The sequence below is a fragment of the Drosophila ananassae genome, chromosome 2L (genome assembly GCF_017639315.1).
Source record: "Drosophila ananassae strain 14024-0371.13 chromosome 2L, ASM1763931v2, whole genome shotgun sequence".
Lineage (NCBI taxonomy): Eukaryota > Metazoa > Arthropoda > Insecta > Diptera > Drosophilidae > Drosophila > Drosophila ananassae.
The window spans coordinates 14,833,816-14,845,834 of record NC_057927.1 but is presented as its reverse complement, the minus strand read 5'-3'; the positions used below and the strand labels follow the sequence as shown (position 1 = coordinate 14,845,834).

Sequence of the window (12,019 nt, the reverse complement as noted above, 5' to 3'; positions counted from 1 at the left end):
TTATAAGAATAACCTCATCTCTCCTTTCAATATCAACTCAGTTTCCATAAATACATACATATATCGAATTTATTACTTTTGAAAAAACTATATTATTCAACAATGATACATTATATTTGTGTGTCTGTTTGTGGCCAAAGCCGGCTTTCGGCGCCTTGACAGCGGTTCTAGCATTCTCATGCAGTATCCAATATTCCAAATATTGTGGTATTAATAAATTAGCTTGGTTATTAATAGTAATCTTTAACGTGATGACCGCAGCCGATGCGATGCATCAAGGTACATCCTGAGCGCCAGAGGTTTATTCGACAGGGCTAGAAATTAAAAAGTTCAAGTCAAATAAATTGTGTTTTGAAAACTAAAAAAAAATTCCAAAAAAACCTACACAATGCGGATGGTGTTGGTGAATCCGGAGCCCTGCTTCCAGCCAGTAACCACGACCACGGAGTCGCCGGTCTTGATGAATCCGTTCTTCTTGCCGACCTGCAGACCGAACTGGACGCGCACATCCACATCCTTCAGCCAGTCGCTGAGAGCAGGCTCTGTAAGCAGAAATCTAGTTAGAAAAGCTATTTTACAGAAGCAGTAATAAGACACTTACCCTTGTAGATGAGGGGCACCAGGCCGCGGTACAGATGGGCCTGACGGGCAGTCTGCGGGAATCGGGTCACGGCAATAATGGGGCAACGTGGGCGGTACTTGCTGACCTGGAAGGCCGACTTGCCGCTGGTAGTGATCACTACGATGGCGGCAGCCTTAGCCTTAGTGGCAGCCTCAACAGCAGCAATGGCGGCAGCATGGGCAGCATCCAGAGTAGTGGCACCACGCACCAGATCGTTGAACAGGTTCTGGTGCCACAGAGCAGCCTCAGCCTCCTTGCAGGTCTTGGCCATTGTCAGGACGCACTCCAGAGGGTACTCGCCCTTCGCGGTCTCACCGGACAACATGACGCAATCGGCACCATCAAGGACGGCGTTGGCCACATCGGAGATCTCAGCGCGAGTTGGGCGCGGCTTCTTCACCATGGACTCCAGCATTTGAGTGGCGCAGATGACGGGCTTGCCGGCCTTGTTGCAGCGAGCAATCATGGCCTTCTGGGCCAAGAAGACCTTCTCAGCTGGGATCTCAATACCGAGATCGCCACGGGCCACCATAATACCATCACCAGCCTCAATGATCTCATCCAGGTTGTGCATGCCCTGCTGGTTCTCGATCTTCGAAATAATCTTAATGTTCTTTCCCTTCTCGCCAAGAACCTTGCGGATTTCGGTCAGAGCGGCGGCGTTGCGGATGAACGAAGCAAAGATCATGTCCACGTCCTGCTCCACACCGAACTGAAGATCGCTCTTGTCCTTCTCAGAGACGGCTGGCAGATCCACGGGTACACCGGGCAAGTTGACGCCCTTGCGGGATCCCAGAGAGCCGCCGTTCTCCACCTCGCAGGTGACAGTATCCTTGGTCACCTCCTTGACCACCAAAGAGATCAAACCGTCGTCGACGAAGACGCGGTTGCCGGGCTTCACCACGTTGACGATGTTCTCGTAGTCCACATAGACCACCTCAAGGGAGCCCTTCTCCAGGAAGTCCTTGTTGGTGGACAGCTTGATGGTCTCGCCCTTCTTCAGTTCGATCTCGGCGGTGCCGCTGCCTCCGATCAGACCGGTACGGATCTCGGGACCCTTGGTATCCAGAGCAATGGCCACGGGATGTTCGTAGCCCAGCTTGGCGGAGTAGTTCTTAACGGCCTGACGGACATTGGCCACAGTCTCGGCGTGGTATTCGTGAGAGCCGTGAGAGAAGTTCATACGGGCAATGTTCATGCCGGTAGCCATCATCTTCTCGAGCATCTCGACGCTGCGCGAGGCAGGTCCGATGGTGCAGACGATTCCGGATAAGCGAACATGGGGAACCGGCGAGTCGAACTGCAGGCGGCACATGTGCTCCAATTGGCTATCAGCTCCAGCGGCCATGTTTTGCGGTACTTCGTTGGGCTATTATAGAATTAAATTAAGAACAAAAATTAGTAAAAATTGTTATAATTTTGTTGCCAATAACAGACTTCGTCGGGGCCTGAGTAATGAGATTTACGGACAGTTTGTTTATGACTGTAATAGAGCCTATATGAGGGGCGAAGGAAAAACATATTTCTTCTGGTAATTTGAGATGGATGGAGGCAGTATTATGACTATAACAAAAAAAATGTTTGTTAATTTTGAAATTGTAGTGGCTTTGTGTGAAGTGTAAACGTTATGAAATGTTTCTAAACTAGACTCAATAACTTAGTTGAAAATTTTTAAGAAAATACCTTATCCTAGGTATCTATGTTTTAAAGTTGGGATAATCCTAATAGGAATAGAATCTTCAAATTTAATGAATCATTTCGAAAGAAATTCTACTTGAAATAAAAACATGACAGGCATGTGACTATTACCTAAATAGTCATAACTATTTAGCTCTCCATGGAAACAACTAACATAAATGAATAGTAAACAATTTTGATTTCATAATCTAAGAAACTGTCGTGGAACTTCTAAGTAAGTCTTCTGAACTGATGAAAAGCCATAATATGGTGGGGCGTCTGGTACTGTTTTTGGGGAAACGGGTCGATAATGAATTTATCGACTAAATTAGGCGGCAATTTAGCACGAGTCTAAAAATAGGATCGACAAAGCCCTAAACAATTAACCAGGCACGAGTTTGCACTTGAAAAAAATGCTACGAATTAAGGGGTATATCTATTACATACTTTTTATCCTTGTTTGAAAAGTAAGATATCAAGGATATAGTTTCTAATTTAGGTTTCATTATTAATTATCCCAAAATGATTATGTTTTATCAAAAAGCTTTTGGACCAAATTTATAAACAAAACCCCCAAAACGCCAACAATGTGCGTACTTGAGAAGTGGGCGGTGGGTGGTCCGACCAGTCGAGAGCAGAAAAGAAAAATGAGAGCGTGGAAGAGACCCTGGGAGAGGGAAAGTGCTATGCGGAAGAAAACTTTTGCACCGACGTCGCTGCACCGCCGAAGGTCAGTTCCGCCGACCGAGACTTTTCACAGCTGCAGCGCAGTTCGGCCCAGTTGCATAATTTTTTTTCATATTCCGCCCCCCTGTGATAACTCATCTCGGCCATCTACGGATATGAGTGCTTATTTATCGGATAAAGCGAGCCAGCCAACTGATTATGTATATCTTTATGGACCAGGAAAATGGGTAGAGTAACTCCCGTGACATTGTGGCGGTGGCGGTGAAAGGCCAGGGGCGTATGTACCTTCAGCTGGGGCGCTTGGTCGTAGATGGTTACGTTCACCATTTTGTTGCCTAGAGATCGGGCAGAGCTAATGCAGCGACAAAGGAGCTTGGAATCGGGATGACTATATCCTCTGGCAGCACACACAACACGCACAAAACACAAAATCCGGCAGGAAATCAGATTTCGATATTTTGGCAATATATATTACAGAACTGAGCCACAAACCGACTAACCGACACGGCGAGGACAACGCTAACTTTTCGAATGCCGCACAGATTTGTTGGCCTGGCCTGGCCTAGCCTGGCAAGCGGAAAATTTCACGAGCAACAAAAGCGCTCAGAACCCACCGAGAACCCCACGAACCGAAAGCGCAAGAGCCGCGAGAGAGTATCGCCGCTGTCGCCGATGAGACAGCAGAGACAAGAGCAACAGGCCACCCCTATGGGCCAACTTTATCGACTCCCGTTTGAAAAAAAACGATTAAAAAAGGTATGCTCGACCGTTACGCACTTAAACCTTTTTTGAATCTAGGATGGGGAAAATTATATTTATTAAATAGATCCATATTATGTCTATTATTATAACATAAGTAGTAACATACTACTATTTATAAGCAGATTTAAATACTGACTTTTATTAAGATATATTTAAACTTTCTTAAAATAAATAAATATTAAAAATCAGTCACTGAAATGATTCAGAATAGGGAATGATAACCCTTCGAAACTATCCTTTTAATGCGGGGTAGAAACCGTTTATCCAAAGAGGAGCAGGAGCACGAAGCAGCGGAGTTACCTGACGGAAAGCTTGTTTCTAGCCGGCAGTCGGAAGCCGGCAAAGCCAAAAGTTCAACGAATCTTGGAGTGTCCATAAATTTTGTTTTTTTTTTTTTTTAAATATATTAAGTATGCACGTGATGATTGCATGTGTGAGTAAGTAAACAAAAAAAAAACTGATCAGCAGCTGTTCTGTTCCCCATAGAGATGTCGCTTATCAGCCGGCATTAAACATGAAAAAAAAAAAAAAGCGCCAACTGACCTTGACAAATTAATGTGCTCCACAAAAGGATGGTTCCATCCCACTCGCACGCCCATTATGCAAGTGCGTGAGCATTCGATTAAGTATTGGTATATTCCTGAGGTTGGGGGTGCTTTTTTTTTATCGTTCGTTTCTCTCACGCGCAAATGGCGTGAAGCTTTTTTTTGCAGCTTTCGCAGCCGGGAAACTCGGGAGAGATGTTTTCAGAGTTCTGAGTGGAAAGTGAAAGTGAAAGCGCTTTTCCAGCTCATAAAGTTACCCACATACTGAGTTTGTAGATATGTATGTATGCAATTTGCCCTTGAACTTGTCCTCGAAAGGACGTTAGCACCGTTACTTCTAAACCCAATGTCGAATACAATAAAATTCCTATCAGTTGAAATATGAATTTAGCAACAAAAAAGTATTCAGAGTCGAGCAGACAAAATTGTGTCAATTACTCATCCGTCATAGCGTCACAGGGCATTTCAAAAATTTCGATAAGACAGCCCCGGATTTACAACAATTGAAACAGTTTAGTGATTATTATTGCTGCAGTTCCCGATGGCGTGTTTTATAGAGGGAGTGCTGGTTGGGCTCTTGCTTCGAGCACCGTATGGAATGACTTCTATTTCACCTTTACACATTCCGCTAACAAGACGCTTTTTAGAGCGTTCAAATCTGTGTGAATTGAACTTTCAATAGTGTTTGTGAGGCGGCAAAGTCAATTCTACATAATGTGGAGAAATTGCTTGCATCATCATCAGCAGTACAACAAAAACTTGTATGGCCCCAAACGCCGCAATTTGCGAAATTCACATCCCCCCCATATAATTCGATTCGGTTGATGTCACACTATTTCATTTAAATATTTACCTTCTTTGGGAAATGAAGAGAATGAAATCTCAGGGAGTAATGCTCTTCCTGTTTTGGAATTAATTAAAATCAATTTAAATGCACAGGTAACGCGGGCTCTCCAACAAGAATCCGTCCGGCGAGCGATCTGAATTGCGATTGGAACAAGTTGGGTCTTTATATATGTGATACGGAAATATATACAAACTTATGGCGCGCGATATTTTCGGTATTAACTTGAGACAAAAAAAAGCTTTTTTGGTATTTCAAGGGTTTCCATCTGGTCATACCAAATGGAGCTGGATCATGTTCTAATAGTCTCTAAAAGGCCAATTTATACAAATATACAGTGCCTTACTGCAGGATCGAGGATCGTAACGTTTTTATTAATTAAATAAGCCAATTTTACGGGTTCATCGATATTATTTAAAAATAAACATCGAAATGATCGATGTTTCTTTTTCAGTTTGCAGTATATTTCCGTTTCCAGTGTTCCCATTATGAAGAGGTTTTGGTTTCTCAAGGGCACACAAAACTTTGGTATTTTTACAGCATATTTCCGTTGTTAACCGTCCTGCCAACTCTTATTTTACCGATTTCAATGCAACGAACATTTCACCCCAAACAATATGAAAAACACACCCTTATTTATATATAAAAATTGTGAACAATGTGAGGGTATACTGAACGGCAAAATTTCAAACTTAAAAACAGTTCATCTCTAACTGGAATATCAATTTTTGAAGAATTACGTTTTTGTTCTATTTTTACACATATAGAATAATGCCCAATATCAAAATTGACTCATAAAATCCCATTTATCATAGATTACTGTTTTTGAAACGTTACCGATTCATTATATTCATGAACAATTCAAAGTCGCTGCATCGTCCCATCTCTAGCGGTTATGCAAAATCTGACATTTGGCTGACAACTTAGTGCTGAAATTATGTATGACACAATACTTTAAAATTCGCACAATGTAACACCATAACGTTAAGAAACCGAAAAATCTATGTTTTTGTGTTTTTTAAGGCTTATATACAGGTTGTCGGGAATAACCGAAGCCGCCATATCGGTTCATCCCTAGCGTGTCGTCGGGGCTGCCAACTCGGCCCACTAAAAAATCGCAGAGAAAACATGCTGGGCAATAAAAAAAGAAGAAAACAACCAGCGCCAGCGCTGGCTAATATGCAGCTTGATATAACGAGGCAGCACCAGGGGCACAAGAGAAAAATTTATAACTGAGTGTAGAGAAAAAATTGCTCTTTGGGGCCGAGCACGTAACAGAAAAAAAGCTGGTAACAAAACTGTAGCGATGAGTAGCAACATAAACATAAACACCGTGCCCAGGCCCAGTTCGAATCCCCATCAGCATTCGCTTCCCAATCGTAGTCCGGAATCTGTCGAGGAAGAGGAGGGGGACGGTGAACGGATGAGCGACACCAGCAGCTCGGTGAGCAGCCAGCGGAGTCGCACTTCCAGCAGCAGTTCGTCGAATGATTCGAGCGACTCGCTGGATGACGACCAGGAACAGGATCAGGAACCCGACGAGGACATGTCCAGTGGCTCAGAGACGGAGGACGATACAGCCACCTATCAGTCGGACGAACTAGAACTCGCTCAGTTAAATGGAAGGGATGTCTTTCGGTTGCCTCGTGGTCTCTGCGAAAGTTCGTCCATATTCCATGAGTTCTTCTCCATGGAGACCTGGCAGCAGTTGCCTCAAGCCATTCAAGCCCGACTGCAGTCCTTGTTGCCAGATTTCACCGGCCTGGTTTCGGGGCCGGCACAGGCCGGAGCTGAGCAACAGCGAACCCTCGTGCAGCTCTTTAACGGTGGCCTCCAGCGCTTCGGACAATCCCCGCTGCTCCAATTGCAACGCCAACTGGAGGAGGGCAGCTTGCGACCGGATGTCATGCAGCTACGAAAGAGCATACAGCACTCCAGTCGGAGGGAATTTCGCTTCCAGCAGGCAGAGCGCCTTAGTCAGCTGGCCAAGGAACTCTTTCTGTCCAGAGAGCAGGTCCTGCAGCACGCCTACACATCAGCTCCTCCTACCGACGGCTCTTTTGGTAAATATTTGCCGAGGCAACGACCACGGAAGCAGAAGCCACCTTCGTTGAACACTCAGAATCGATGCTGCACTCGGCGAGCGAAGAAACGATACGCTCAGGAGCTGCTTGAAGTTATGGGTGAGCTGAAGGTAATGCCCGGAGACATTAGTGCCGAGGATGATGAAGAGGACGAGGATTGTTCTCAGCTGCTAGAGCGGCTGGCCTATGGGCCGCCAGAAGTTCTTCCGGAGGAGCCCAAGGCGCAGGAGAGGGATGGAGCTGGGAGGCCTTCGAATGCCGCTGACAAGAAATGCATTTACAATACGTTCTTTAAGCGGCGACCGGGCGTGGAGGACGACCAGATACTGCGCCTGATGCAAGCGGAACGGAACACCCAACTCAACGACAAGAATTTCCGAAAGTATTTGCGGGACTACAAGCGCCGAAAACTGGAGCGGCCGGTAAGTAATGATATGATTGGTATAAATTATATAAATATTTGTCTAAAATAATATATAAAGGTCTAGAGTCTAGACGCATTATTTCCCTTACTAAGTAGTAATAGTAATATTGGTTAACTATCAAGTAGAGACATTGTTATCTATTGTTGGACTCAAAAAGTATTACGTCACTGACATATCACAATTGGAAAGTGTTGATTTTCTAATCTAATAATAATAATAATAATAATAATCTATCTAATAATTTCGAATTTTAATTGATATTTTTTCCTATTAGTTAAATAAAATGTAAAATATTGAAATTTCAACAAAAGCAAGACTAACTGAGTTGCTTTTTGTCTTTCAGGAAAGTCCCGAATTCGACACTTCCGAGGTGCGCCTGCGCGACATATGTACCCGAGCTCAGTTTGTTGGAAATTTCAAACCGGGCAGAAAACCAAAGGCACTGATGGCCCGCCTAAATCCCGATCCACCCGCACTGGTTCCAATTGGGGCTTCAGCCGGGCCTAAGAGCGAAGTGGTGGACGAGGAGCCCATGCTACTGGATGAACCACATCAGCTGTTTGGCCGCCGGGTCGCCGAGGACCAGTCGGAGGAGCACAGGACGCCGAAGGAGTTCATGCCAAAGAAAGCAACTGCCTCACCAGTAACTACACCTGTCTCTCAGCCCATACCCAAACTTGAGCCATTAAACGGACCGATTGCGCAACCCCGTGCGAGTCCAACAGCTGCTGCTCTGCCTGGTCAGGCTTCTGGTCATATCACCGGCAGCCCCACTAGGGAAGCAGTCCAACGTCCGACATCTTCCAACCGACCATCTTCGTTCTTCTCGCTGCTTAGGGACCTGTTTGTATCCACTCCTCAGCACCGGCTCACATATGGGGAACTTCAAATCCTCCTCAACAACTGGAGGGAAGCGCATTCGGATGCTTCTTTTCCGATCGGGGAGTGGCCGCGTTCTGTGATCGATTGGTCGAAGCTACTTCAGTCTGGAATTAACTTTTTATCCGGAGATTTTGGATCTCTGCCAACGGAATATGTACCCTACATTGACAATAAAACCCAGATGGGGATTTATCAATGGATCGGAGCTGGCCGGGACTCGGATGCACGGCTAATAGGCTTGTGCCAGAGTTGGCTGAGGACGCAACGGGATGAGAATTCGCAGCTAAGTCCGGCGTTGAGTTCAAATGTAAGTTCCCTAGTGGATACAACTCCAACACCTCCTCCCAGATGTCCCACTACGTGGACCGTCCGAACGGCCAGCCAATCGGAGATCCAGGAGTTCCAGCGGCAGGAGAGAATGCGCTTCGAGTATCCACATCGTCCATTCACGTATCGCCTCAATGGATACGAAAGTGTCGTGGGCCCCGTCAAAGGAATCTATACCCAAAGTATGCCTTTAAACAAAGCCCGCGGCCATGCCGTCATGGTGGACGATCGACCTCCGTTTGTGACCATTCTGACACTGGTGCGCGACGCCACCGCCCGGCTGCCGAATGGTGAAGGCACTCGCGCCGAGATATCCGAATTACTAAAATGTTCCCAGTACGTAAATCCACAAGCAGCTGACAATGTCCTGCAGACGATAGTCAGTGGAGCGCTAGACAGAATGCACGGCGGCCAAGATCCTTGCGTGAAATACGATGCCAGACGGAAGATCTGGATATATTTGCATCGCAATCGAACCGAAGCCGAGTTTGAACGAATGCATAGGCATAATCAGTCCCTGGTTAAGCAGAAGCAGCAACAGAGGAAGCAACTGAGCCGGCCGAAGCTGGAAGATGGAACGGAAGCCCCTGGTACTGAACGCCAGCAGCAGGATCATCCGCCTGCTTTGGTGTCAGCAGTGGTATCGCCAGTTCCTGTTTCAGTTCAACTGCCCGTGGGTGCTTCTGCCCAAGTGAAAAAGCCACTGGCTGTCAAATGTCCGCCTGTGCCGCCTCTAAAGTATCACCTCCCTCATGGAACGCCCAGTGCTGTCTCCTCGAATCCCAATCAAAATACAAATACAAATCCATCGCCACTGGCGCAGAAATCCTTACTCAAACCAGTCGCTGTGTCCATACCGGCTTCCTCGCCCGTTCCGCGTACGTCGATCACACCAAAAGCCGGATCCTTTTCGATCTCCAAGATCAGTCCGACCAGGAACACTACGCCTATTCTAGTATCGACGCCCACAGGCCTGCAAACCGTACATGTGTCTACTACGCCAACACCAGGAGCTGGATCTACGCCCACGGCGGTAACAAAGAAAGTGATGATCAAGAAACCCACTCCTGGGAATAAAATTGGCAACTTCATCATACCACTGGACCAACAGCAGCAGCAACAACAGCCGGTGCAACCAATACCTGGCAAACCCAAAACAGTGACCATCACTCCTCGCCCTCAGATGCCGAAGAACATTATTCGTCTGTTGCCTGCCGGCGGAAATCCAACGACTACGAATCCCAAGACCGCCACTGTGCAAATGCTTGGGCCTCGTATAGTTGGACCCCAAGCGCAGACTCTGCGTCCAGTACAGCAGAAAATCGGGGCGGTATCCATTGTGGCTAATAAGCCAGTACCTGTGGCTACTAGTGTTGCTACAGAAGCTGCAAATCCTGCGACGCTTGCCAAAGGAACGCCCACTCCCGCGGCAGGTACCATTGTCAAGATGTCGCCGCAGGCATTCGCCACGCTCCAGCAACAACAACAGCTGAAGCAAACAACCAACAACAGCACTCCTGGCCAGAGTTCCCCCCAGCAAAGGATTATTGTGGGTTAGTTTTAACTAAAGGATTTTTAGTTTATGTGAAATTATATTCTGAAACTTAATTTTTTTGTAGGTAACACGGCGATTTCGGCGAATAAGAAGATTGTGTTCCAGGCTGTGACGAAAGCTGCTCCCAAAATACTCACCACTTCCCCGAGTGGCTCGGTTTCCAAGACGCCAACGAGCTTGTCGCCACAACAGCCGCAGCCTCAGCAGAGGATTGTGCTCCAGAACTTTAAGCAGCCAGTGCTGTCCAATAATCAAGCCACAGCCACTGTAGGAGGAGCCACAACACGGGTTATTCGTGCCACGCCAGCTGTAGGTGGTTCGGGTGGAAGCACAACGCAAGCGGCGGGACAAATTATCACTCTTGACGGCCTGCTTCAGAAGCAATCTTCTGGAAGCAAACTCGTCACCACGGCAGGCAACAATATTATTCAGTTGGCCACCTCTTCAGCTAGCAATATGATCACCCTGAGTCCCAATCAGCCCACAAAACACTTGCCTACGATGGCGCGCATCGTAAGTGCCACAAATACGACCACTGGCACTGGAGCCAGTCAAACTGGTGCTGTAGCCACAGGGCCCAAGATAATTGGGAAAACCACAGTGCTCCCGGGAAAACCTCTGCTTTTGAATGCAAAGACGATAAAGCAACTGAGCGGCAGCAGTGTGGCCACCACCCAAGTAACCACCGCCACGACCACAACAGCGGCGTCTAGCGGAGGGACTGTCATTTCAGGCACGGGAGTCGCCACAACTGGAGTGCGAACAGCCCAGAACATTGTGATTGGCGGTCAGACGGTGAAGCTGCAGGGCGCGGTAAGTTATCCCATAAAGCGAAAGCTACTATTCCTTGGAGAATATGTATTAATAAACCTTATTCCCTGCAGATTCCGACTCGGGCAGCTTCCGGCGCACCCATGCAGACCGTTATTATGGGCAACCAGCTCCTCAGACTAGCTGCAACCAGCAGTAGTGCGGCGACAACCACTTCCTCAGGATCCATAGCGTCAGCACCAAAGACATTAGTCATCGGAGCGGGAGGCACGCAAACCCTTCGCATCGCCAAGAATGTGATGCTTGCCAATAAGCAATCTACCAGCACGACAGGCGCTTCTGGAGCGACCACAACGACTGGAAACAATGTCATGTTTGCGGTTCAGGGAAACGGTGGCCAGCTGTTCTTCTCGCAAGGAATACAGGGAATGAATCTTAAGCCACTGTCCAGTTTAAAAGTGATACCAATGGCATCTGCATCGGGGGCGGGAGGAGCAACTGGTGGCAAGATCTCCTTGACGACAGTGGCCGGGGAGAGTGGTACAAAGACTTTGACTACCAAACTGATACCGGCCACAGTTCTGAAAACAGCCACTGGAAGTGGCAACTAGGAGGCTTTCCACCTCACCAGGTGGATTGAAGAAGTTTGTTAACCCGTTGTTTATCCTTCTTCTATTTTAATTAAACACATCGTGTAATTTATATATATAGGCAGAAAGTTCGATTGCTAATATTTCTATGTATTAAGTGAAATGATAGACACCCAGCAACCAGTTTTGTGGAAACAGTTTATAAAGTATATTTAGAAAGACACCCAATAAAACTCCAATGAAATCAC

The 12,019-nt window shown here is 46.7% G+C and overlaps 2 protein-coding genes across 4 annotated transcripts; one reads left to right on the top strand and one right to left on the bottom strand.

Moving 5' to 3' along the window:
• Positions 1-51: 51 nt before the first annotated feature.
• On the bottom strand, positions 52-5,302 carry LOC6501213 (pyruvate kinase). 3 transcript variants are annotated; one of them, XM_014911460.3, is made up of 4 exons: positions 5,147-5,302; positions 602-1,991; positions 386-542; positions 52-314 (listed from the first exon to the last, which is right to left on the bottom strand). In XM_014911460.3, exons 2-4 carry the CDS (start codon positions 1,968-1,970, stop codon positions 302-304), a joined length of 1,539 nt encoding a protein of 512 aa, XP_014766946.1. In that variant the 5' UTR covers positions 1,971-1,991; positions 5,147-5,302; the 3' UTR covers positions 52-301. The 3 variants fall into 3 exon arrangements, with proteins under 3 accessions (XP_014766946.1, XP_001954776.2, XP_044571314.1); XM_001954740.4 differs by lacking the exon at positions 5,147-5,302 and adding an exon at positions 3,272-3,534; XM_044715379.1 differs by lacking the exon at positions 5,147-5,302 and adding an exon at positions 2,060-2,078.
• Positions 5,303-5,942: 640 nt separating this feature from the next.
• LOC6499368 (nuclear factor related to kappa-B-binding protein) lies at positions 5,943-12,018 on the top strand. The gene is made up of 4 exons (XM_001954739.4): positions 5,943-7,643; positions 7,990-10,408; positions 10,475-11,223; positions 11,295-12,018. The coding sequence occupies exons 1-4, from the start codon at positions 6,444-6,446 to the stop codon at positions 11,790-11,792; spliced, it is 4,866 nt and encodes a 1,621-aa protein (XP_001954775.1). The 5' UTR covers positions 5,943-6,443; the 3' UTR covers positions 11,793-12,018.
• The last annotated feature ends 1 nt before the right edge of the window (position 12,019 follows it).

Coding starts and splice junctions, on each gene's coding strand:
- LOC6501213 (XM_001954740.4), bottom strand. CDS start 3,313: ATGGTGAACGTAACCATCTACGACCAAGCGCCCCAGCTGAAG. Junction 1,992..3,271: donor ACCAAGCGCCCCAGCTGAAG/GTACATACGCCC, acceptor ATTCTATAATAG/CCCAACGAAGTACCGCAAAA. Junction 543..601: donor GGTGCCCCTCATCTACAAGG/GTAAGTGTCTTA, acceptor TTCTGCTTACAG/AGCCTGCTCTCAGCGACTGG.
- LOC6499368 (XM_001954739.4), top strand. CDS start 6,444: ATGAGTAGCAACATAAACATAAACACCGTGCCCAGGCCCAGTTCGAAT. Junction 10,409..10,474: donor CCAGCAAAGGATTATTGTGG/GTTAGTTTTAAC, acceptor ATTTTTTTGTAG/GTAACACGGCGATTTCGGCG. Junction 11,224..11,294: donor CGGTGAAGCTGCAGGGCGCG/GTAAGTTATCCC, acceptor TATTCCCTGCAG/ATTCCGACTCGGGCAGCTTC.